General features: G+C 36.5%; 1 protein-coding gene across 4 annotated transcripts; it reads right to left on the bottom strand.

The window, feature by feature from the left end:
* Nucleotides 1–4,214: 4,214 nt before the first annotated feature.
* LOC138335509 (uncharacterized) lies at nt 4,215–22,866 on the bottom strand. 4 transcript variants are annotated; one of them, XM_069284628.1, is made up of 2 exons: nt 22,778–22,866; nt 4,215–7,259 (listed from the first exon to the last, which is right to left on the bottom strand). In XM_069284628.1, exon 2 carries the CDS (start codon nt 7,255–7,257, stop codon nt 5,719–5,721), a length of 1,539 nt encoding a protein of 512 aa, XP_069140729.1. In that variant the 5' UTR covers nt 7,258–7,259; nt 22,778–22,866; the 3' UTR covers nt 4,215–5,718. The 4 variants fall into 4 exon arrangements, with proteins under 4 accessions (XP_069140729.1, XP_069140726.1, XP_069140727.1 ...); XM_069284625.1 differs by lacking the exon at nt 22,778–22,866 and adding an exon at nt 16,508–16,663; XM_069284626.1 differs by lacking the exon at nt 22,778–22,866 and adding an exon at nt 11,947–12,195.
* Nucleotides 22,867–23,212: the final 346 nt, after the last annotated feature.

The raw sequence follows: 23,212 nt of genomic DNA, 5'->3' as shown, positions 1-23,212 counted from the left end.
TCATTCTAGAAAATTTTTTCGCTGCGCGGCGCATTTCCTACATGCGGTCCTACATTGTAGGTCACAAAAAAATCGTTGTCACTATTAAAGATGCTCCACCGCCGACAGAGCATAAATGAAATTCCATATTTGAATAATAATTGGTGTACTATCGTATATATATATGTATAATTAACACAAAAAATAATATGAAATAATTTATTTTGCCTTTGGTGCATGCGCAATCAGTACTTCATTCAAAATATGGGATATAGTGCCACGGAATTTTTTCGGGATGCAATTAATAATTTTTCATATTTTTAACTTGAAGTAAAATAAGAAGCTCGTACTTTTCAATGTTGGTAATGGTGTAAAGTAAGTAACTTTTGTAACTGAAGAAAAATACTAAATCGTCTTCTGTTTTTGATAGTGAAAAAATACCATTTGTCGGCGGTGGAGCATCTTTAAAATCCGACAATATTTATCAGAAAAAAATGAAATTTAAATACTAAGCCGGTTTTCAGCTTCCGCTTAGTTGATAAGCTTGTAAATTATATGAATAGTCGTTAGACGGGTCAGTCTCAGGAAGCCCTATTTTTACATCAGACAACCGTATTTCTGTAACCCCGCGGTCCCCCTCAGTCCGAAACCATTCTGACCTATCAGAGTTACTTCCCTTCGTTTATCTCCGCCAGGTCAGTCCGACAGTGGTGATCAGAAAGGTAGCAAAATCCAGGTAATGGACGAGGATAGATCACTTTCATCTGTAATTATTGTTAACCGTCTAGGCGATCTAGAATAAAAACTACTTTCGGTCTAAGAGTTTTGACATGATTGCAAATCGGATCATCTCCAGGCGCGGATCCAAGGGGGGGCGGACCCGGCGTACGCCCCCCCTAAAATAGGAGAGAGAAAAAAAAGAAAAAGGAAAAAGAAGGGAAAAAGAAAGAGGGGAAGGAAGGAAAAGAAGGAAGAAAGAAAAAAAAAGGAGGGAAAAAAGGGAAAAAATTAAGGAATTAGATAAAGAGTGAGAATTAGACAGAAAGCTCCATTTCCTACCTTTACCGTTTGATGTTATCATTTTAAAATCTAAATGTATTCGACTTTGTGGTACATACATGCATGAACATACTTGTATCCAGGCGCAATGGAATACTTATAAATATAAGTTAAGGTTTATCTCCATTTAAAGGTACAATTTAAATCCCTTCAAGTATTTAGATTTTTAAATTGAATTGGTCAATTCGCATTATATCATTAAATTTCCCAATATATTAGATAATGACATTTCATAAAATATTCAATATTGACAGGTTATTTATCTCGTATCCTTAGCAATAAAAGAATATGGGCAAGTCAAAGGGATGGGTGGAAATAAATTGCAGCTTGGGTCATGAGTATTCGCTTTCAAATATATTATCATTCCATTTTCCGAAGGTTGTAAATAAGCAAACTATCACCATTTTGGAATCAACATTAAATCCTGTGATTAAACTAGACTATCAATCAAAATGTGTGCGTATTCCGGCCAAAACGAGTTACTGAATCACTATGATGCCGAATGCTTCTAGAAGCCTTTATTTGTCCTAAGAAAATGTGTGTAAAGAAAAAAGTGGAATGCGACAGAAAATGAGAGCTTCTAGGGTTTGGGTGCATCCCATGGCCAGATGCCTTCCTTTTTTGTTTCAATAAAAACATATCTTAACGATAATGTTATAAGATAGGCAAACGATGTTAAAAAATTAATGCACATGACAAAAGGCTCCCTATTAGAAAACAGGATGATAGCAATGGCTCCTGGCACCTTATAGCCATAGACAAGACCACTAACCTTCTTTTCTTTCATTGTCCAATACACGAATTATGAAGATTGTGTAAGTTAGGGAAAATAAATTATCTTATCTGACAGATAATGTATAAAAGTAAAAGCTTATATAGTTAAAAAAGTTCACATACACTTTCATTAGTCCTATAAAAACCTTCAATAGGCGGACCCTAGCTGCAATATTGTAGCTCAAAAGACTTTTAGACTGAAAATGGTGTCTTCTTTAGAGCTACAATTGTTCCCTATTACTTCAAAACCTTCAAAAAAGTATGAAAAACTGTGCCCGAGTGATTTTCGGAGGAAGTGCTCCACTACGATACATAGGGACAAATTGGTACCCGGCCTAAAGGCATAGTAGGCCGGGTAAGTAATAAGTATATTCGTTCTAGGCGGCCCCCAGACCCCCATCCTTTTCTTTGCTTCGTGCCTCTATGAATAGATATTCAGATTTTAGGCAGTGCAATTCTATAACTTTATATTCAAAATATGACATTAGACGTCAAAAATAATAAACGAACATTTTTACATGGCTTCAATTATTTTTTGGAAAAAGTGTACATTTATTCGAGGGCTTCTGGGGGCCGCCTTGGGGGCCTAGGCGGCCCCCAGACCCCGCCCTTCTCCGCTTTATGTCCATATAAATATTAAGATTTTGATAATGCAATTCTGTAAGTAAAAAAATTCAATCAAAACTTCAAATAAAAAATATGACACGAAACCATAAATAAACATCCTTAAATGCAGGAGGTTGCACCATTTATTCGAGAGCTAGGCCCCCAGACCCCTCGCCTGATTTGCTTTGTCCCACGCCCCCTCTAACCTCAAAACCTAAATCCGCCCCTGATCTCGGAGCGTTTCCGTCAAGATTGCCGGAAATTACTCCCGACATGTCACGTACATCACCTATTCTCCACGTCTGTTAAAACCTGACACGCATCTTGTATTACAAAGAAATGATAAAAAAACTTTTGACCTTTCTTTTTGAGGAGAGTGGTGTAAACCGTGTTTGTGATTTAGGTTTTCTTTGGATATAGTTTTATATTGTGAAGATATACACAAAAGGTGGAGAGTAGCTGCGGTTGTTTATTTAGTTTTACTTCATATAATAGTCAAGATTATCTATGCCAGTTCAGGAGATGAGGGAAGTCGGGGTACCAGGAGAAAAACCATCAGCATCTAGGTGATCTTGAATAAAACTATTTTAGGTCTAAGAGTTTTGGCACTGTGACTCTCCGTCGCACGAACTAACCTCATCCACCACGACAAACCGCTGCAGTCCGGTGAACTCCTCCTCGATAACTCCCTCTAAACCGGAAACAATAGCAGCGGACACAGTTGGACAGATGTTTCTTCACTACTTGCCGCTTCGTCCGTTTATCCATGGACTGACATCAATCGGATCCCCTCGGAGAAATTTCCGGTAATCTTCGGAATATTTCCGAAGATTCACGGAAATTACTCCGAGATGTCGCAATTGGGACTGACATCAGACGGAGGAGTGAATGCCGGAGCAGTCTTTGGCAGCTGGTCCACAGGGATCTGAGAATTAGTTACAGATTATGGACCCAACAGTGTACCCTAAGACCATTTTTAGACGTGTTAGAGGTCTAGATCAAAAATGATGAAAATCATATTCTACAGGGTACTATATACAAGTAGTACCATGTAGAATATGATTTTTATCGGTTTTTGATCTAGACCTCTAAAACGTCCTTGTGAAGAAGATCCTTGTGAGCTGGTCCAGGTTGTCGAGACTATTGGGAGACGGATTAGGACTGACCGATCTATATCCATTCGTTGGGGGTTGTTTCTGCGGGACATTGATAGACGATTTATTTACCGGAATGACAGCGACCACATCACTCTCCGAACGACACCATGACGTTGACGCCTCTGTCATATCCATAACCACCTCTTGGTGAACAGGATCAACCGTCGTAAGGTCCGGATTGTCGTCTGCTTCGCCAGTGTCATGACACTACCGTCCTTAGCGTCAGCCTAAAGCACCAACAGTGACGCATCTGTCTGGAGACGTACAGACCTGTACTACATGTCTCCAGTGCCGATGTCCAGGTTGAGGTGACTGTGTTACGTCTCGGACACGACAGACGACTACAGTTTGTAGACTGTAGGTGTTGGTGGATCCACTCATCTGGAAAGTCGCAGCGGCAGTTAAGCCTCATCTTTAGAATCCATCCATTGTCACGCTGTTTATACACCAATTTTGACTGAAGCCCGAAAACTTCCCGTTTTTCTTCGATGGTTAGAGTCAGATTGGCGGTGTAAACTGTCCACCAACATCTTTACGCTAACTCTACGGAAACACTGGTGGTCTAAATAAATATTAATTGTAACAAATCATCTCAAGATTCGTGTGGTTTCAATAACATACTTAAAAGAAACGCCAAAAGAAAATTGAATTATTTAATTCTCTCAGACTTGCGTGCTAATTGCAATTTTATCTTCTTCAACGTTATGTATAATAAACCCTCGGTAATCCGGACACCTTCGATCCTGGCCTAAATCGTCCGGATTACGAATTTTTCGGACTGACGAATTCTATGTTCTTAGTCTGTTACTTTAAAAGTCTGTTCTGTAACATTATGGTTATTCGTTTCCTTCCATTTTTGTCCGGACTGAGTTTTCCGGACTACCGACGTCCGGATTACCGGGGGTCCACTGTATATTGTAAACAAAATATGAATAATACGTCTAAAATAGTCTAGTCATAACACATTAAAACTGGCTTTTGTCTAATTATCGCATGAACAGAATTCTAGAAAAATTAAACAGATATTCTCGGAACTATATTCAAGTTCAATCATGAAATTTGCGATGAAGCCAACTTTGGGTTTAATAAAGAAAACATTACAGTAATTTAAGAAGTAAAGAAATATTAAAATCATTCACATGAACAAGAATATGTCAAGGCAGTGGATGATGTGTCGTTTGCACAGCAGTTCAAAACATTGCAATGAAGTTTAATCAAAACACTTTGAAAGTCATGGTAAATGAAATTTGATTTCGACGCAGGAAATGCAATTTATATTTTTCGAAATGATGACCTTGATTAATATAACTGAAGAATTAATTTTCATCAGCAAGCACGTTCCTTGATGCAATCGCAACATTTCGGAGAAGTTTCGGTTTCTTCAATTCGAAGATTGCCGGAATTCTTTCCGAAATTTTGCTATATTTCTTTATGTAGTCTCGTTCAACCAGAAGCTTGATACTATGTGGTCTCTGTCTGGCGTAGCTTGCTAAGCCAACAAGAGTCTGGTTGACTGAGACTATACTTAATGGTACACCAAGAGAAATTAAGTTATCGAACGGAATAAAATTTTATCATTGTTGATATATGACAGTGACAATTTTTTAAATCGCTCATGGAAACCATTTCCCTCATTGTTTTCATTAATAAAAGTCCCGTAAAAATGTAGCATAATATTACACAAAAAGTATAAAATAATGGTTCGGTAAAAACTATCGGCGAGTATTTCAGGAACAGCTAATATACAAATCATCGTCTTGGTATCTTCATAGATCAGTGAACCGTTAATTAACCTCAATATATAAATCAGTAATGTTTTTGACAAAATTCTCGCTCACTTCAATATCTATTTGTTGCTTAAATAGCTAAAATAAAATATACTTAGTTCATATAACGTCTGTATACACGAATATCATAAATGTTTCTGGTAAGACATGAGCTATGACGAAAACACCGACTTTTGTATTGATGAGCAACTTAGCAACACTTTCTTCGCATGAGAAACATACTGGAAAGCAGAAAAATCAATCGGTGGTAATCGGCTGAATCCGTATCTCTTCGAGAAATGTTTACGAAAACAGCCGAGCTTAAGCGAATACATTGGATGTTGTAACAATACAGGATAACACCCAATTACATGTCATCAGTCCCCCGGAACGCTTCGATAAGTTTCTCGTGCCGATTCTCGTGCCGACACATCCGTTGCTTCTCTTTCAGACGTCATTTCCGGTAAAGTGATTGTCAGTACTTGTTCCGGTCGACTCGGTACTTCCGGTACGGTTGAAGTTTGGGGTTTTGTCACTTCATTTTTTATTTCTGTCTGTGGAGTTTTAGTTTCAGTTTGTATGTCTGGGTCTGTTTGTTTTGATGGCGTTGGCCTCACAAAATTTTCATCAACAAACTGCTCTTCAACCGGAAAAGGTATCCCTAGTTGAGCCAGCAAGGATATCTGCATTTCTATCCGGCACATGCCACATTTACAGTTTTTCTCGAAATTTGCCGCTGTGATTCCTTGCGCACCCGGAACAAGCATTTGGAATCCAGGCGTGCGCAGAAAAAACTTCCGGTCGTGCAATTTTGATTGGCTTGTCAGTTTTAGATATGTACTTGGATCATCCATAACGTCATACTGATGTGACGTATGTCGACGATCCCGGCGAGGATTCTCGTCAAGATAAATCTTCCTTACACGGGGAGATAACTCTCTTGTGTTTGGAGTATTTCTCCACGATTTCGGACTTTTGGTGTAGCGCGATAGGTCATCCATAGAAATCTGGTCCTCGTCATCACTAGAGTAGTAATCAAGAATATGTCCAACTTTCTGATTATACGTCAGTCTTTCCCGTTGAATCAATCGATCCTCGCTCGCTGACGTTCTACCACCGTGCTTTTTCGTTGTATTTGCAAGATATCGCGGCTTATTGAGATATTCACGCCGAATACTGGCCAGGAAACCTCCCTTTTCTGACGCACCGGAGACATTAACTTTCATCAAATCAGTTCCATTCTTACGCGGTTTCCGGAAAAACACCACTTTCCCATTGTCTATATATAATGTTCCTTCCTCCGTTTCCCGTACAATGAATTTTCTTGGAGGGATTTCCCTCTGGGAGTACCCGGATGTACCTGATGAAGACCGATCATCCTCTAACCCAATCACATCCGCGGACAAGTCTATTTTCGTTGAGAGTTCCCCAGTACTTTCCGTCTTTAAACTCCCGGAAATGCCCCTGTTTTGCTGCTGTGAGATCGATTCCGTCCTAGAACCATGACATACTTCAGAACCCCTTGGGCTATTTATCGGGGCGGTTTTAGCCCGCTGTTTAGGTCGTTCAGTAGCAGATGGGTTCGTCGCCATTTTGATCCTGGCGGAATTAACCCGCTTTTGCGTCTTGATGTGATCGATATAACTCGACTTACGCCCAGGAAATAACGGACGACGCATATTTGGATGATTTGTAGTTCGAGCCTCTCCTTGACGCGGACTTCCGGCGATATAAGCCCTCGGCGTTGGTCGGGGAGTTGTGTCCCCTTGCATCCTTGGGGAAGTCATAGGTCTTGGCGTTCTGGGCGTGCGCGGTCGGTCGTCTATGAAAACTTCCGTTTCCTCTGACTCGAGCGGACTGCGGGTCGTCAGCTGATATCTTGGCGGCATCTTCTGCCATAATGACCAAGTAGTCATATCTGTAAATAAAAACAAAAAATAAATTATAAAATTGTGGCTTGAAATGGAATATAAGCCAAATTTTAAATATGATAAACCACGGTCAGGGTGTTTTGTAGACTCGGTCGAAATCTCGATCGTTTTGTCACTTTCACAGGGACTTGGCACGCATTTCCAACCAAAGGTGAATATATATATATGCATTATGGTATCCTTGCCAAGTCCCTGTGCATGGTCACTTTTGGGTTTTTGTACCTATATTGACAATGTAATCCACCAATTTAGTTCAATAATTAAAGGACGCCAAACAAACCAGGTTTCTCCTGTTTGTTTTCTAATTAAGAGAACGTTAGGAACTCCACAAAGCAAATTGCATTTGAAAAAACTCTATGGCACGTTATCCTTTAAAAGAATGTGTGCCAATACACATAAAAATGTTTGTTATCCACTGGGTATATACTAACATATAGCTGTGATTTATCGAATTACTATATCAACAGACTGACCATGATACGCCGACTATTTTACTTAGATAAATATTTGACGGTTTCCCCTTTTTCACGGAGCTACACTTTGTAGTTCTTAAATAGCGTCAATTATATACCAATATTTGTTTAGTATTTTAAAAAATAAATGTTACTATTTTGATTCAGGATTGGTGTGTTGACAAAACCACTTCTAATAATAAAAATTACGACTTTTATTATTCCCCCTTTAGCACTTGAGCACAATTTAAATGTTCACTTTAAAAGGACAATGTCAATACATATCTGTTCGGGGAGTTAGGCAGCAAGCATCAATTCAAGACTATAAGAGTTTAGCTGAGTGCGTGGTGAGAGGGAGGGGAGAGAATCGGAGTACAATAAACCCTCCCTATTTAAGTGATCTATATGTTTTGGAATCTAGCTTTGTAGACAGTTCACCTCTATATTAAAGACACCTCTATTTAAAGGACACCTGTCTATAAAGTAACCTCTGTATAAAGGACACCAATCCGTAATGGACACCTCTATTTAAAGGATACCTTTTTGTAAATGACACCTGTCTATAAAGGATAACTTTATATAAGGAACACCTCTATAAATCTATAAAGGACATCTCTATATAAAGGACACCTCTATATAAAGGACACCTGTCTATAAAGGACAACTTATATAAAGGACACCTCTATAAATCTATAAAGGACCTAAAAAGGACACCTATAAAGACTATATAAGGGACACCTTATAAATCTATAAAGGACACCTGTCTATAAGGATAACTTTATATAAGGACACCTCTATAAATCTATAAAAAGGACCCCTCTATATAAAGGACACCTGTCTATAAAGGACAACTTTATATAAGGGACACCTCTATAAATCTATAAAGGACACATGTCTATAAAGGACAACTTTATATAAAGGACACCTGTCTATAAAGGACAACTTTATATAAGGGACACCTCTATAAATCTATAAAGGACACCTCTATATAAAGGACACCTGTATATAAAGGACACCTCTATATAAAGATATATAAGGAACACCTCTATAAATCTATAAAGGACACCTCTATATAAAGGACACCTCTATATAAAGGACACCTGTCTATAAAGGATAACTTTATATAAGGAACACCTCTATAAATCTATAAAGGACACCTCTATATAAAGGACACCTGTCTATAAAGGACAACTTTATATAAGGGACACCTCTATAAATCTATAAAGGACCTTTATATAAAGGACACACTCTATAAATCTATAAAGGACACCTCTATATAAAGGACGCATGTCTATAAAAGGACATCTCTATATAAAAGGACGCACTTCTATATAAAGGACATCTTCTATAAAGGACACCTCTATATAAAGGACGCATGTCTATAAAGGACATCTCTATATAAAGGACACTTCTATATAAAGGACACCTTCTATAAAAGGACACCTCTATATAAAAGGACACTTCTATATAAAGGACACCTGTCTATAAAGGACACCTCTATATAAAGGACACCTGTCTATAAAGGACACCTCTATATCAAGGACACCTGTTTGTAAAGGACAAATTCATCAAGCCTATTTGGTGCAATTTACTGATTGATTATAAGGTCACTTGTCAAAAACATTTTTTGCTATGTCCTTTTTGATGTCCATTATATGTAGGTTTGACTGTAACTTTTGTACTCTTGGTTGGCATGTTGGGAGAAAATTCAACAAACAATGAAATAGAATTGTTTGATGGTTTTATCAATGTGTAAACCGCGATATTTGAAGCGAGACCTTCACATTTAGTTGCTGATAGCTATATTACCGGACATATTGATATCGTCCATTCCTTAATTATTCCATCAAAACATTCCATATGAGACCAGTAAGGATAGCAACTTCTGGTATATCAACTGAATTCCGGACACATATATATATATCAATTTAAATGGTATGTAAACTACGCCAAATGTTTACACCGTCATAAAACAATGAGAGATCTTCGTTTGTGTCAACATTGTCACATTTATTATAAAGCGTACCGACCCCCTCCCCTCCCCTCCTACCAACTAATGTAAATAAACCTGAAAACATCCACAAAAGGGCATCGGTGTCACTATCTACCGGGCTTCCACGTAAAAACTGTCAATAGCACGTACGAGAAGGGTTATTGTGACAATTCGTTTCAACAACTGGTTTTGTCCTCGTAAGATACTGTATTGTGCCCTTAAATAGCATTCCAAGTACGGTTCCTTCTCCTGTTTAGGAACAATGAATAACAAAGTATATACTGGAAAAGGTAGCCCGAGTTTACTCCCAACACAGGCGTTTGACTCCATAGCTATTTTTCTCTACATATGAATCAAAGCAGGCCAATAAGGGTTTAGGCACAGGGGTTCGTTTCTAATATAAGTATCAGTGTAATTATACTTATATTAGAAACGAACCCCTGTGGTTTAGGGGAGCTTTGATTCCACGTTGGTACATCGCGCATCTGTGTTCGCGCATCTGTGTTGTTTCATATATATATATATATATCTATTTGCAATATGTCTAATAATGATAAAATATTTATAGAGTCAAACGCCTGTGCTCAACCCTTGAAACAGGGGCCTGTGGGCTAGTTACAATTTACATACTTAAACCTGTCCATACACATCTATAGACATGATATAATGATGATTATAATGATGATTATAATAATATATCAATCTTATTATAATACAGATCATTATTCTCATTCCGTTCCATAAAGGATCTGACAACATCCCATATGGGGTCATGTTCTTTGGACCTTTATACTCACTGTACTCCGTGTGGTTCATATGCCTATCGATACATCTCAGAGAAAACTCCGGCAATCATCGGGAATTGCCGGAGATCGCCGGAAATTTCTGAGATGTTTCTTACATGCCTCTGTATTCGTTTTCATTGGAACGAATTGACAGCATACAAGCGTTGTTCTTCAAGTTGCGTCAAGTACCTTAAATTGTAGAAGCAGTAATTTGATTGGACAATTCGAAAGGACATCCTCCAGTGGGATGCTGCCAGAAACTCGGATGTCAATTACTGTCAAACCTGTCTATAAAGACCACCCAATTGAAAGAGGATAAATTGTCTTTAGAGTCAGTTGGTCTTTATACACAGGTTGAATTGTGTAGAAAATCATCACTTGGCACCATAGAAAAGTGGTCTTATTAAGCAGGTGGTCTTTATACAGAGGTGATTGTTAAGGCAGATTTTACTCTGTAACGTCCAACAAATCTAGAATGTAATATGACCAGGCACTTCTGATATATCTTGTTGATTCTGGTCAGACACAAAAACAATTTATATCGGGTCAGAATGTCTTATTTTGGTGTCGGGGCTAGAGGAAACTCGGAATACACGGGACCAGTGTCCAGTATCAGGTGTCGGAGCTACATCCTTTTGCGGGTATAACGACAGTGATAGTAACTCCTTGGAAATCGAGGATGACAGAACAAATGTCCATCAGAATGTCTAAATCTGGTACCAGGACTGGAGGAAAATCATGTTACATCATTTAGTCAGAAAGTCTTGGTGTCTTGGTCAAAGGAAACTCGAGTTACATTTCAACATTTGACATCTTAAGAGTTTCTGTTAAAGTATTTGGTGTCGTACGTTATGACCCCTTACGATTGTAATATTTCGTCAATGATAGACATTTCATTTAGCAATTGACAACAAAATAAATGCATATATATATACATGTAACACCACACATTTGTATATATATAACTTACAGGCTTCGGATTATTCACTCAAATATGCCATTGTGACAATTTTACAACACAAATGTATTTATATGCTAAGCATGGTCCTTGTACTTCAGCACAATGCGAGGTATCAATAAATACTTACAGTACATGAATACCTGAATCAGCTTCTTCACAACTCCATGCAGAACTCAACATGTTTAAACTACAATTGGATTTGTGACAGATCGACAATGATGGATAGCGACCTGTAAATAATTCATCAATCTGTTCAAAATACAGATAATTGACGTGGTTCCCGAATTTCCTCCAAGCCTTGCACCAGACTTAGACACACACAGAGACTAATAATAAACGACTAGTTCCCACGGCGGTACAGAAAACATTCCCAGCATCAACAAAACATCATTGATGCTTGGGCGATATTAATTAAGCACAAACAGCTTTGTTTACGGTAATTACTAACTCTAATTACAGGTGTACGACAGGTATACAACCTACCTTTCTCACGGTAAATGTCGGTAGCTGGTAAATATAATTTGTACTGATGCATATCACCATGATTTTACGTTGGAATATTTAACACAATTCTGTAAAGTTGTCACATGGTAAGATTTATATTAATTAATATCCAATCTACAAATGAGCACGTATATTTTGATTTTCTCAGCCACTGAAACACATGTATGGCGATGTCGAGATGTCGGTTACAGTTCCTCACGTGTCAGATTCCCGGGAGTGACTGGACGAAGCGAGTCCGTCATCGATGTATTACAACGCAAACTCAATACACACATCACACTGTGGTAGAGTAGTGTAGCTATATTTTATAGAACGAGCAGGTACGGCCGTTGGTGCGTGACATATGGTAATTTGTTCCTGTCGATATGATGAATCGAAATACAAAAATATTGATCGAAACTGGAGACTGAGGTCGATATTGGTTTTCTGAGGTACATAAATCGTCATTTTATTGAAATGACCAACATGTCAATAGTGATATTCAGGTAACAGGTCCCAGTTGATATGGATACTTCTTGGTTTTAAATTTAATCACTGAAAAGTATTACAGAATTTAGAAAAGATTCTTGATTTTTAAGTTTCCCCATCACTTTTGCAATGCTTCTATAGGGACTTTTTAGTTAAAGATTTCCCTTATAATTATTGAACATTAATGAAACTTGGGCCGGGTTGCATAACACATAATTAAAAAGAACTCATTGAAGGAGATTTTGTTTCCTTTAACCAGAGGCTTGATGCTTCGAATACTAAACTGAATTGCCTGCCGTAGTTTTTCTACTCTCCACCATAGGCTTCGCTTCAAAAAATACAAATATTTATGAGCGCATCCTAAAGGAGAGAATTTGTACCAAGGAAGGTGACCAGTCTACTTCGAATGCGCCAGCACGCAATATGATGTTTTATCACTATCGGGAATCGTTTATGCTTTAATTTTTCGACCACTTCTTAATACTTACACAGTGTCAGGAATTAGAGAGTTTTGAGACTCCGAGTGTATAGGGTACCATGCAGTGTTTAAAACCTCCATAAATATGTGTTCATATTGTTGGAGATAAAAGTGATCTTGTTATTTAAAGTGAAGCCTTTAAAGAACATTGCCATTTAGTGTTAATACACAGGGCATGACAAAGTTCATAACACGTAGATTTATTTCTATGTCACTTGTATATAGTATGGTAAATGTATGAATGGTGGAGTATTTAAAAGTTTCATTGGCTTTAATAATAAATCTAAAAAATATACCATATGTTAAACATTTTGGAGTACATTGTAATTTCAATTTATTACAGGGAATTAATTCTAGATATGTTTATTTATTTTCCTTTATTTATTTACTTATTTTATTTTATTTTTTATTTATTTATGAATTATGATTTATTTAGTTATTATATGTCAATTTATTTATTTATCAATCTATTTATCTATTTATTATTTTATTATTTTTTTATGCCGGGGACAAAGCTTACTGACAGAATGCAGACAGAACAAGAACTACATAAACTTTTTATTTTTAAGGTTTATATCCATTTTTTATTTGTAGTTCAGGTAAACAAAATTGTTTTCTTTTTACATGTTATTCAAAACCATGTTAGCTTCGCGTTATACTTCAAACCTATTTAATTGATCAAAATTATCTTTTTAGATGTTTTCATTGTGATAATTAATGAATATCATTGTTTTATGATACTTTCGATCAGTTTTTCCCTTTCGTACAATCGAGGGAAATGAATGAATATTTTAAAGAGCAATTATCGTGAAACAGACGGGTAAGTTTACCATACTTTTATAACTGTGTCGGTTGTGCAGGGCAATATGATGCAGCCAAAGATGAATGCCCACAACACATGTAACATGCAGGTAAAACTAGTCTGTAAAATTCAAAATATATATAACAAAAACTTTATTTCCCAAAATACATTATCAGTAGTCTAATCAGTGGGTCATCTAGGTGATTTAATATCGCTATTTTAACAATGAGTCTTTTATCAAGAGAATTTCAATTTTGATTTTAACAGAAAGTTAATCGTACCAATTGACGTGGCTATAGCTCATTTTGGTCTGGACGAATTTAATAAAGCTATTCTTGTGTGCAACTTAATCATTTTGCTTTTCCCCCAATAAATCTACTGCATGGAGTGTACAGTCATTTTTATTTATATAAAATAGAATAAGAAACACTCGCGTCACACAAAATTCATTTTACTGCCTGCATAAGTACATTTCAAAATTGTGAGATTAGTATTTTAGTGCAATTTAGTGTAAGTTTTCAAATGAATTGGACTTAATTGTCGTTATTAATTAATTAAACCAATTACACGCAACATAGACACGAATTGGATATACACTGGCACTGGTATGAAAACCATGTTTGAACCTCTTCAGTAGGCACCGTTTGACCACAGGGTCATGGGAAGTAGAAACAGTTTACACATTCATATACATGTATTGTGTATATTTTAAAACATCAGAGTGAATAAAGACCATTTATACTGATTTTAGTAGTCTCTATATACAACATGTAGAGAATGATTTTTGCCAATTTTTTTATCTAGACCTCTAAAACCTGTGTAAATGGTCTATGGACACTCCGGTGGGTCCAAATATATATAAACTGTAACTATATTTCTTAGGTCCCTGTGCATGGTTTTGACAACCTGATTTCGCAAATCGCTTTACAGATTTACGTATACTTAATGTTATTTAATTTAGGCGTCCGTAAAGATGCCAGTTCATGTGATATGAAATTAACATACGAATCAGTTTCACGAGTAATTTGTATTAAACTCCCTAATTAGAAGATATTCCTTGATTAGAACATTTAAAACTGTAATTTATCTTATTACCAAGTAACAAAATAGAATTAAAATATAGGTTAATTAATACTAGTAATGGGGATTTCTACAAAAGGGAAATCTTCCATTTTGATAACTTGTCTAAGTAATCACATTTGGAGTTAAAATGAACTACATTTTATTTCAATTAATTCTATTTTTCATTTACTTTCCCGGCAGTCGACTACACGAGAAGCATTTTGCTTTAGATCACCACATTTTCATTCCAATTTCAGCATAATACATGATCTTTTTAAATCATTTCGGGTATAAAACGGAATTGAAATTCGAATACTTTAGCTTTCTAGAACGTCAATATTTAGTCCATACCACACAAGATAATATGTTTATAATTACTTTTGTAACTTGAGAAGGTAGCTTATGAATGACAAGCCTACAGGTGCGAATACTTTCAAATTGCAGTAGGAGCATTTTCATTCAGTTTGAATGTAGAAATAAATCTAATAGTTCAAAATAAAAACGAGAAATTTAATAAAATCCTGTCTTTATTAAATATAGAGGCATTCAAAAACTTATTTGCTGTTTGCAAACTTTTACTAATTGTTTCCGTATTAAGGTAACTTGTAAAATCGTTATTCGAGTGCGTTCACGTCTCCCTAAGCTTTTCTGTGACATTCTAACAAGGAATTGCAGCTTCGTATTGCTTTGCGTTGAAGCACAGGGGCCTGACACGAAGTTCTCTCCAACAGTACATATATAAATATGATAGTATCTTTAATACACTCATTATATACTGTTTGTCAGAAATTCGTACCAGGTCCCTGTGCGTTACATAAGGCTTGTGTAGATGTGAAAAGGTGTCCTAGTCTCCTTTTACCCCGATACCAGACTTAGACATTCTGACAAATATTTATCTGATGTAGCCCGAGTTTCCTCTCGCCTTAATACCAGACTAAGACATTCTGATAGACAGACCTATGTTCTAGTCTTGGTTTCCTCAAACCCTGGCACCAGACTTAGACATTCTGATAGACAAACCTATGTTCTAGTCTGGATTTCTTCTGACCCTGACACCAGATTTAGACACTGACAAATAAATGTCCTTTGACCCAAGAGTTTAGACAATCTGACAGATCAGTTTCTGGTTTGACCATATCATCTAGATATGACATAAAGTTTAGAAATTCTCAGAGATAATTTTGGTGAAGAATATTCTTCAATTTGAGATACATGTTGGCAGATACATTTTAACGTATAGCTGGAGTGCCATTCGCCATAGCAGAACCATTCTTTGGTCCTGACTCTACCGCATGTTCATAATTTGTCTTTATACAAAGGGACAAAAATTCCATTATTACAAAAAGTCACAACATGAACATACCGCAGTCTCCCAAAACACGCTATCACGTCATACACGCAACACACAACACACACGAGAGGCCGTCCTAAAATATCCTATATCCTATCCTAGCTATCCTTGTTAATGTTCATTTATCAAAACAACCAAATTATATAGAACATATTCAGGACAAGAGTGTGGGATTACATACTGTTCATCTCATGGCGTACAATATTGAAAAAGAAGATGGTTAATCAGAGTACTCGGAGAAAAAGCACCGAGCTACGACAAGTATCGGACTGATTTCCCGCGGCGCTTATAAAGTCACGACCCAGATTTTAGACAGAGAAACACACAAGAAAAATATATTTCATATCATTCCACAATAATTAGTCTACTTTCACATTACCTTCTGGCCGAAGCACGAGTTGAAGAATCTGTTTCTCCATCGGGATGCAACAAACACTTTCACGTGACGAAATCAACATCGTAATGCATAATTAAAACACCATTAAATGTTTGTTTCATTATCGACGTCTTACACCTATAGACTCGTTGGCGTGAACATGTGGTCTCCGTATGTGAAGATAGCGATATTAATATATAGGTATATAAGATTAGGAATTGCTAACACAACAATATCTGTCTATGGGGGGTTTTATTTGAGGTTCTGGCATATGTTGAACAAGCCTAGTTAACACCTTAAAGTCTATCTCAACAAATGTCTTGTCAACTTCAATCAATATCAGGTCATTCTGAAGATCAAAATAAATCATTAAACTTGACTGTAAAATTATGAAATATGAAATTGTATTAATTTTTAATGAAATTTATTTAGCTATGTTTTATTTTGAGATTTTATTCTTTATTTGTGTAGTTGAAGTTATATTTTTTAGTTAAGCTTGCTATATATTATGATATATAGTGTATCCGGATTAGTTTTATACAATGACCTTTACAATAACTAAGCCCTGGACGGTAATTAATTTACAATGCCTGGATTAGGATACTATGTATATATTTATAATAAAGCAGACGATCGGCATTGTAGTAAAGTATTAGATACCACTATACACCGTTACAATGGTGTATCCGCTAACAAACTGATCCGCACGTATCACCTTATATGAAATATCAAATTCATAAAAATAAATGACATTGCGTATCTAATTAGTATATTGTTAATTTGGATGATACAATACCGAATTTTCGACACTTTCCGTGAACGGATTTTTTCAGTTCGGATAACTTCGGCTGATTCCGGTATAATGTGTGTTGCAGGTACGGAATCTGCCGATAAGTGAAGGATTTTTTTTGCGTTTACGGCAAATCTCGAATATTCCCGATGGACAAATGATTCCATTGTTTGCAAAATTGTTATCGCTTCCAAATATTTTTGATTGCATCTGATAACATTATATTGACAAAAACTAATTAAAGGTCGTAAGGTGTCTGATTCAGATTTGGATGGTGCTAAAAACTCGGAGCTTCCATAGAATAAATCACCGACCTACAGTTAACACTAAGAAAGGTTGGACCCACAGGGAAGAGCTATAGAGGAAGAAGTGAGGCTGGCAATGAAATACAATTAAATATAATAGCAATCGATTTACACTAAGAATTAGTTATCAATAATAAGTAGTTGTTAAAGACAGTGAAAGTAACCCCTGGGGTATCAAGAATGACATACGCAGTGAAACAATTTTTAAGTAGATAAGTTATCAGTTCCATGGAGATTAGCTATATATAGAACATGGAGATTAGCTATATATACAGTTTTAGAAATATAATAGAAATATATTTATATTGAGAATAAGTTATTAACAATAATTAGTTTTTCAAGGGGTTACTATCACAGTCGTTATAACGCATTCTGTGACGCTAATTTTTTTCACTGCTAGTCATCCGGACTGAAATTATCTCATAAAGAATGTACTCACAATGTGCTGAAAAGAGCAGTTGACGACCGCTTCTGTAAATGTAGCATTTAATGATATGGGGAGCCACTAGTCCAATCGGACTAGTTCATTACAATTGGCACTAGTCCGGCTGTAAAATTACTAGTCATGGGAATTGGACTAGTGCTTAAAGTCGCAGACTGTATAACGATAGTGAAATCAACCCCTGGGGTATCAAGGATGACTGACTGATATCAATTCAACACCTGCTAAAGATGTTTTCAACTCCAGTTTCCACACGCATTCAAATACGGATGTATCTCCAGATTCATTTCACTGTCCCATAAAGTCGATATCTACACTCTTCAGTCTATTCAGGCACCGTTTGAGAAGCTGGCCACCTCAACAATAGTGGTATTGATTCTCTCATGTTTCATTGTTGGTATGTTTCCGGATTCTCCCGGCAACTACATGTATGTGTTAACAAGAGCATGCACCGTTATTATAGTATATTATAGACCAAAAGTAGACTGGTAGTCAAACGTTGGTGAAATTTGTGTAGATGCTTTCTTTCTTTCTTTCTTTCTTCTTTCACTTATTCATTTATTCCTTCGCTCCTTATTTTGTCATTTAATCTCAAATGTAGTGACATGTAAAAGCGTTCTTTCTTTCTTTCTTTCTTTCTTTCTTTCTTTCTTTCTTTCTTCTTCTTTCTTTCTTTCCTTCTTTCTTCTCCTTCTTTCACACTTATTATTCGTCCATTCGTTCGTTCCTTATTTGTCGTTTTATATCAAAGTTAACCAAATAGTTGTCCAATGGTATATATGAACGTAAAACCGAGGTTACCTTCTTTTTAGCATCTTCATTGACCTTTCACATTGCAGAGCATGAGTTTAAATTCTAGTATTTTTTTTTTCTTTTGAAAACATAATATAAGTGGTCCAATTAATCAAGTATTATAGATTATCGATTTGATTTCGATTTTCCGCTAAGACAGGAGTTTTTCAAAATAAGCAGTACCTCAGCCAAAAAAAAAAAATACGAATTCTATGGATTGAACTTAAGATATTATAATATAGGTTCTAGTAACGTGCCAAGTCCCTGCGTTCCGGATCTTGAGTAATTACAAATCATTATTAAAACCATTTCTAAATCGCCACCGCTTCCCGGGACAACCTATCGTACTCTATAGTAATCTTAAGTCTCCGGCTATACCCAATACACAATAACCGTCTCGTGTTTCCTACATTACTGAAGTGCATGGACCTAATTGTCCCTTTTATGGAGGAACATTAGTCAGTATAATTGTAATTACCTTGTACATGTAGGATAGATATTGATTATGACATGAATTGGCGTGACATTGGATCCGAATGAAATACGTACAGCGAAGCCAGTAGCTTGTAACAGGAGGTAATTAATCATTTTCCTATATCAAGATTAATTCCGGAACAATATAAAGATCTGGTTATTGTAAAATATGTTTTATGTATTATTTAGTTTATACCAAGTATACATCTGTCATAATGTCTAGGTCTGGTGAAGGGGTCAGAGGAACTTCGGACTAACCGCGACCTGGCACCCCACCCTCGGGAAATGTTGAACTAAGACAATCTTAATACCACCCGTAGCGTTGTTCAAATATCAAATGCAGGTGTTATTAATTGTGGGGTCCATAAAGTCCCTTACATTTTGCCAATTTATTCTTATGTTATAAAGGCATATTTATCATATCTGTTAAACTGTTGTCATTTTAAGAGATTTTTCCAAATGCATCTGACTTGCTTATAATGCTGCGTGAGAGTATTTGGCGAACATACTTTCGTTTGTTGATGAGATTCTCGTGTGTGATGGTGAGACTCTCGTTAGTAGATGAGAATCTCGAGTGTGACTCTCTGTAGGACTCTCGTGTATTGGTGAGACTCTCGTGTGTTGGTGAGACCCTCTCGTGTGTTGGTGAGACTCTCGTGTGTTGGTGAGACTCTCGTGTATTGGTGAGACTCTCGTGTATTGTGAGAGACCCTCGTGTGTTGGTGAGACACTCGTGTGTTGTGTGAGAGATCTCGTCTGTGAGACTTTGTGTGAGATTCGTGTGTTGGTGAGACTCTCGTGTGTTGGTGAGACTTTCGTGTGTTGGTGAGACACTCGTGTGTGTGGTGAGACTCTCGTGTGTTGGTGAGACCTCGTGTGTTGATGAAACACTCGTATTTGGTGAAACTCTCGTGTGAGTAGTGTGAGAATCTCGTATGTTGGTGAGACTCTTGTGTGTTGGTGAGAATCTCTGTGTTGTGAGACTCTCGTGTGTTGGTGAAACACTCGTATTTGGTGAAACTCTCGTGAGTAGGTGAGAATCTCGTGTGTTTGTGAGACTCTCGTGTGTTGGTGAGACTCTCGTATGTTGATATTTGTTTCCCACTCTTCAGTTATTTGGTCATTGTCAGTCCTTATTGGGCTTCCCAATTATTTGATGTGCTACTGTGATCCGAATGATACTGTTAAACAGACAAATATACATGTACATTTATGTGTCATTTAACCAAATATTAACCATTACCGATTCCTTTTGCTCCTTTTTTCTGATCACGTTTATATACTCTGTAAATCGCATACTGACTTACATATGAGCGGCAATTAGTTTTAGAAGTGTGATAAAAATAGCTCATGTAAATACATTTTGAAATAGAATGATCGTATTCCAATAAAAAGAATGCTGATATACGCAATGACGGACTTACTATTTACTTACACAAACACGTTATAGTAAGATCCGGCTTTTGCTGTGTGTTTAAAAATGAATACGCGTGCAGTGAAGTTATGTATGTGTGCCTTAATTTTCGTACTGACGGCACAAGAAGAGCATTTAATATAGATGATATTCACCCTCAAAAATTTCGAACATTTTGAGAATTACAATACTAACAATTCATAGATTATAAAATGAATATTTACACTATACAGTGCAATTAAATGAATACAGATACGTTCGATAAACAAGAATTATACATTGCGTAAATTCAGTGCTTTACTTTGCGTTTGATTACCACAATTCAATTCAGCAAACCTTATAGTTTTCTAGAGATTACTGAAAAAAGATAATTTCGGTGGCGTGAAGTTAGAAATAATTCAGCAATCGATTTTTTCTCACTGCGCTAACAAGGCTGTCAGAGTTAGCGTTCGTTTCAGGGTTTAATCCACATATCTTATTATGAGCTCACAATTTAAAATCCGCTCAACCATTCTACGATCGTTTCTGCCATGTGATCGCGACTCGTTCAAATAATACATCTGCAATCTGTCATGAAATTCTTCGAAATGAAGCTCCGACTTTATTATAATAGATTCATAATAATTATGCATCGGTCATTCTATTGACAAAAAAAACCACCGAGTACCTGCAGTTATGCCTTCTAATACACTTGTTGAACCATAAGCTCTCCTATGTTTCGGCAGAGTTGATGTACACACGTTCAAAGTTGTGATCTAATTACATGTATGAGAACTATGTTATAACTTACAAAGTATATTGGAAAAAAGAAAGAGCTTTAAAAATATAACACACTTTGAAAAATCAACGAACTTTGAAAACATAACCCACTTTGGAAAAAAAGCAAAATACATGAACCAGTGCTCCACATCGTTGGAAAGTCAATCGTTTGTGATACTACAGCGGTGACTCCAGGGTTTCCGAAGATCGGAGCTTATTCACAGCAACTGTAGCAAATGTCCACATGTGTGCCCTGAACGGATTAAAGAATGCTGAATTTAATTAATATTTGTTTCTTAAACTCTGCTGTCATTTCATCCGAAATCAATAAAGGTTTGAGACTGATATTTTGTAAGGTTTTTGCTCAAATTTGACGGATAAGAAACACAATTTGGTTATGACATGCAACAGTTTATCGATCGTACCCATAAATCGATTGTACCCATTATCTGAGTTTCCTCTGAACCGAACACCATACCTAGACATTTTGACGCAACCCAGAAAAGACATAACTCTATAGAAGTATCCCATCGTTTATCGTCGCCCGAGTTTCCTGTAACATCACTGGCCAAACATAGACATTCCGACAAGATACCCAGTGTACTCCGAGTTTCTTGCGACATCATGGCCAATGTAGACATTCTGATAACACAGTATTCTCCGTATTTCATGTGAGATCACTGTCCAAACTTAGACATTCTCACAGGATGCCTATAAGTGTACTCCGCGTATCCTCAGTTTCTGATAGACAAAACGTCCGGTGTAGACCGAGTATCACCTGACCCTCTAACCGGACATAGACTTTTTTTGTTTACCTAGTAACCTTGCCTACAGGCTTTTGACTCTATATATATTTTCTCTACAGCATATGTGTAATATTATATTACAAACATATATAGAGAAAAAATGAATATCTATAGAGTCAAAAGCCTGTGCCCTGATACAGGCGCATATATCAGATCAGAAGGATTCTGATAAAAGTCATTGACTCAGAGTTTCCTCTAACTCAAACACCAGACTTAGACATTCGTGATAGATAAAAATCTTATATATATAATTCCTACATTTTTGTATCAGGGACAAACATTAACAGGGATAGGATACATACATTCTCGATACTCCATGGGTTACTATCATTGACTTTATATCCACCCCTGACTATTTCATAGTAAAACTGGATACAACAGAAGAAACAGTTAATTTGTGGATAAAACGTCAGTGATAGTAACCCCTGGAGCATCAAGGATGGGATACATATTAGTATGATAGAAATATAGTTTTACAGAAATTTACTTACCGTGCTTCTGTTAGATTTAAAGCATCCCAGAGAAATGTAGTTTTGGCTAGTCCTGATTACAGTATAACGACTTGAAAAGTCCTCGGTAGTATATATACAATGTATATAGGTAAAAATGTCAATGTCCCCCTTTACAACTGGCAAATATGTCGTGTGCTAGCTATATAAAATAGTATTTATCTAAATCCCAGCAACGCATAGAGATTATCGCATCAACCATTGAAAAGCAACTTTAATCTTAACACACGAGCTGAAAGTGACATTTCCAAGATATAAGACTTTGTATCGGGGTCAGGAAAGTATCGATACCACTCGGAATGGGTCCCAGGTAGAAATTTAACCAAATATGGTTAAAGTATCCGAATACAGAACCGGTTATTTATTTTAAATCTTTATTTGTTTAGGTAATTCATTAACGGAATTGTAGATTTAAAG

The sequence above is a fragment of the Argopecten irradians genome, chromosome 11, assembly GCF_041381155.1.
Source record: "Argopecten irradians isolate NY chromosome 11, Ai_NY, whole genome shotgun sequence".
Classification (NCBI taxonomy): domain Eukaryota; kingdom Metazoa; phylum Mollusca; class Bivalvia; order Pectinida; family Pectinidae; genus Argopecten; species Argopecten irradians.
The sequence above is the reverse complement of the archived record's forward strand: the minus strand, read 5'-3'. Positions and strand labels throughout refer to the sequence as shown.

Bases quoted from the DNA above. Each gene is read 5' to 3' on its own strand.
- LOC138335509 (XM_069284625.1), bottom strand. From the start codon at position 16,586: ATGTTGATTTCGTCACGTGAAAGTGTTTGTTGCATCCCGATGGAGAAA. The intron at 7,260-16,507 runs GTAATGTGAAAG...TTTTATTTACAG, and splicing joins ACTCGTGCTTCGGCCAGAAG to ATATGACTACTTGGTCATTA.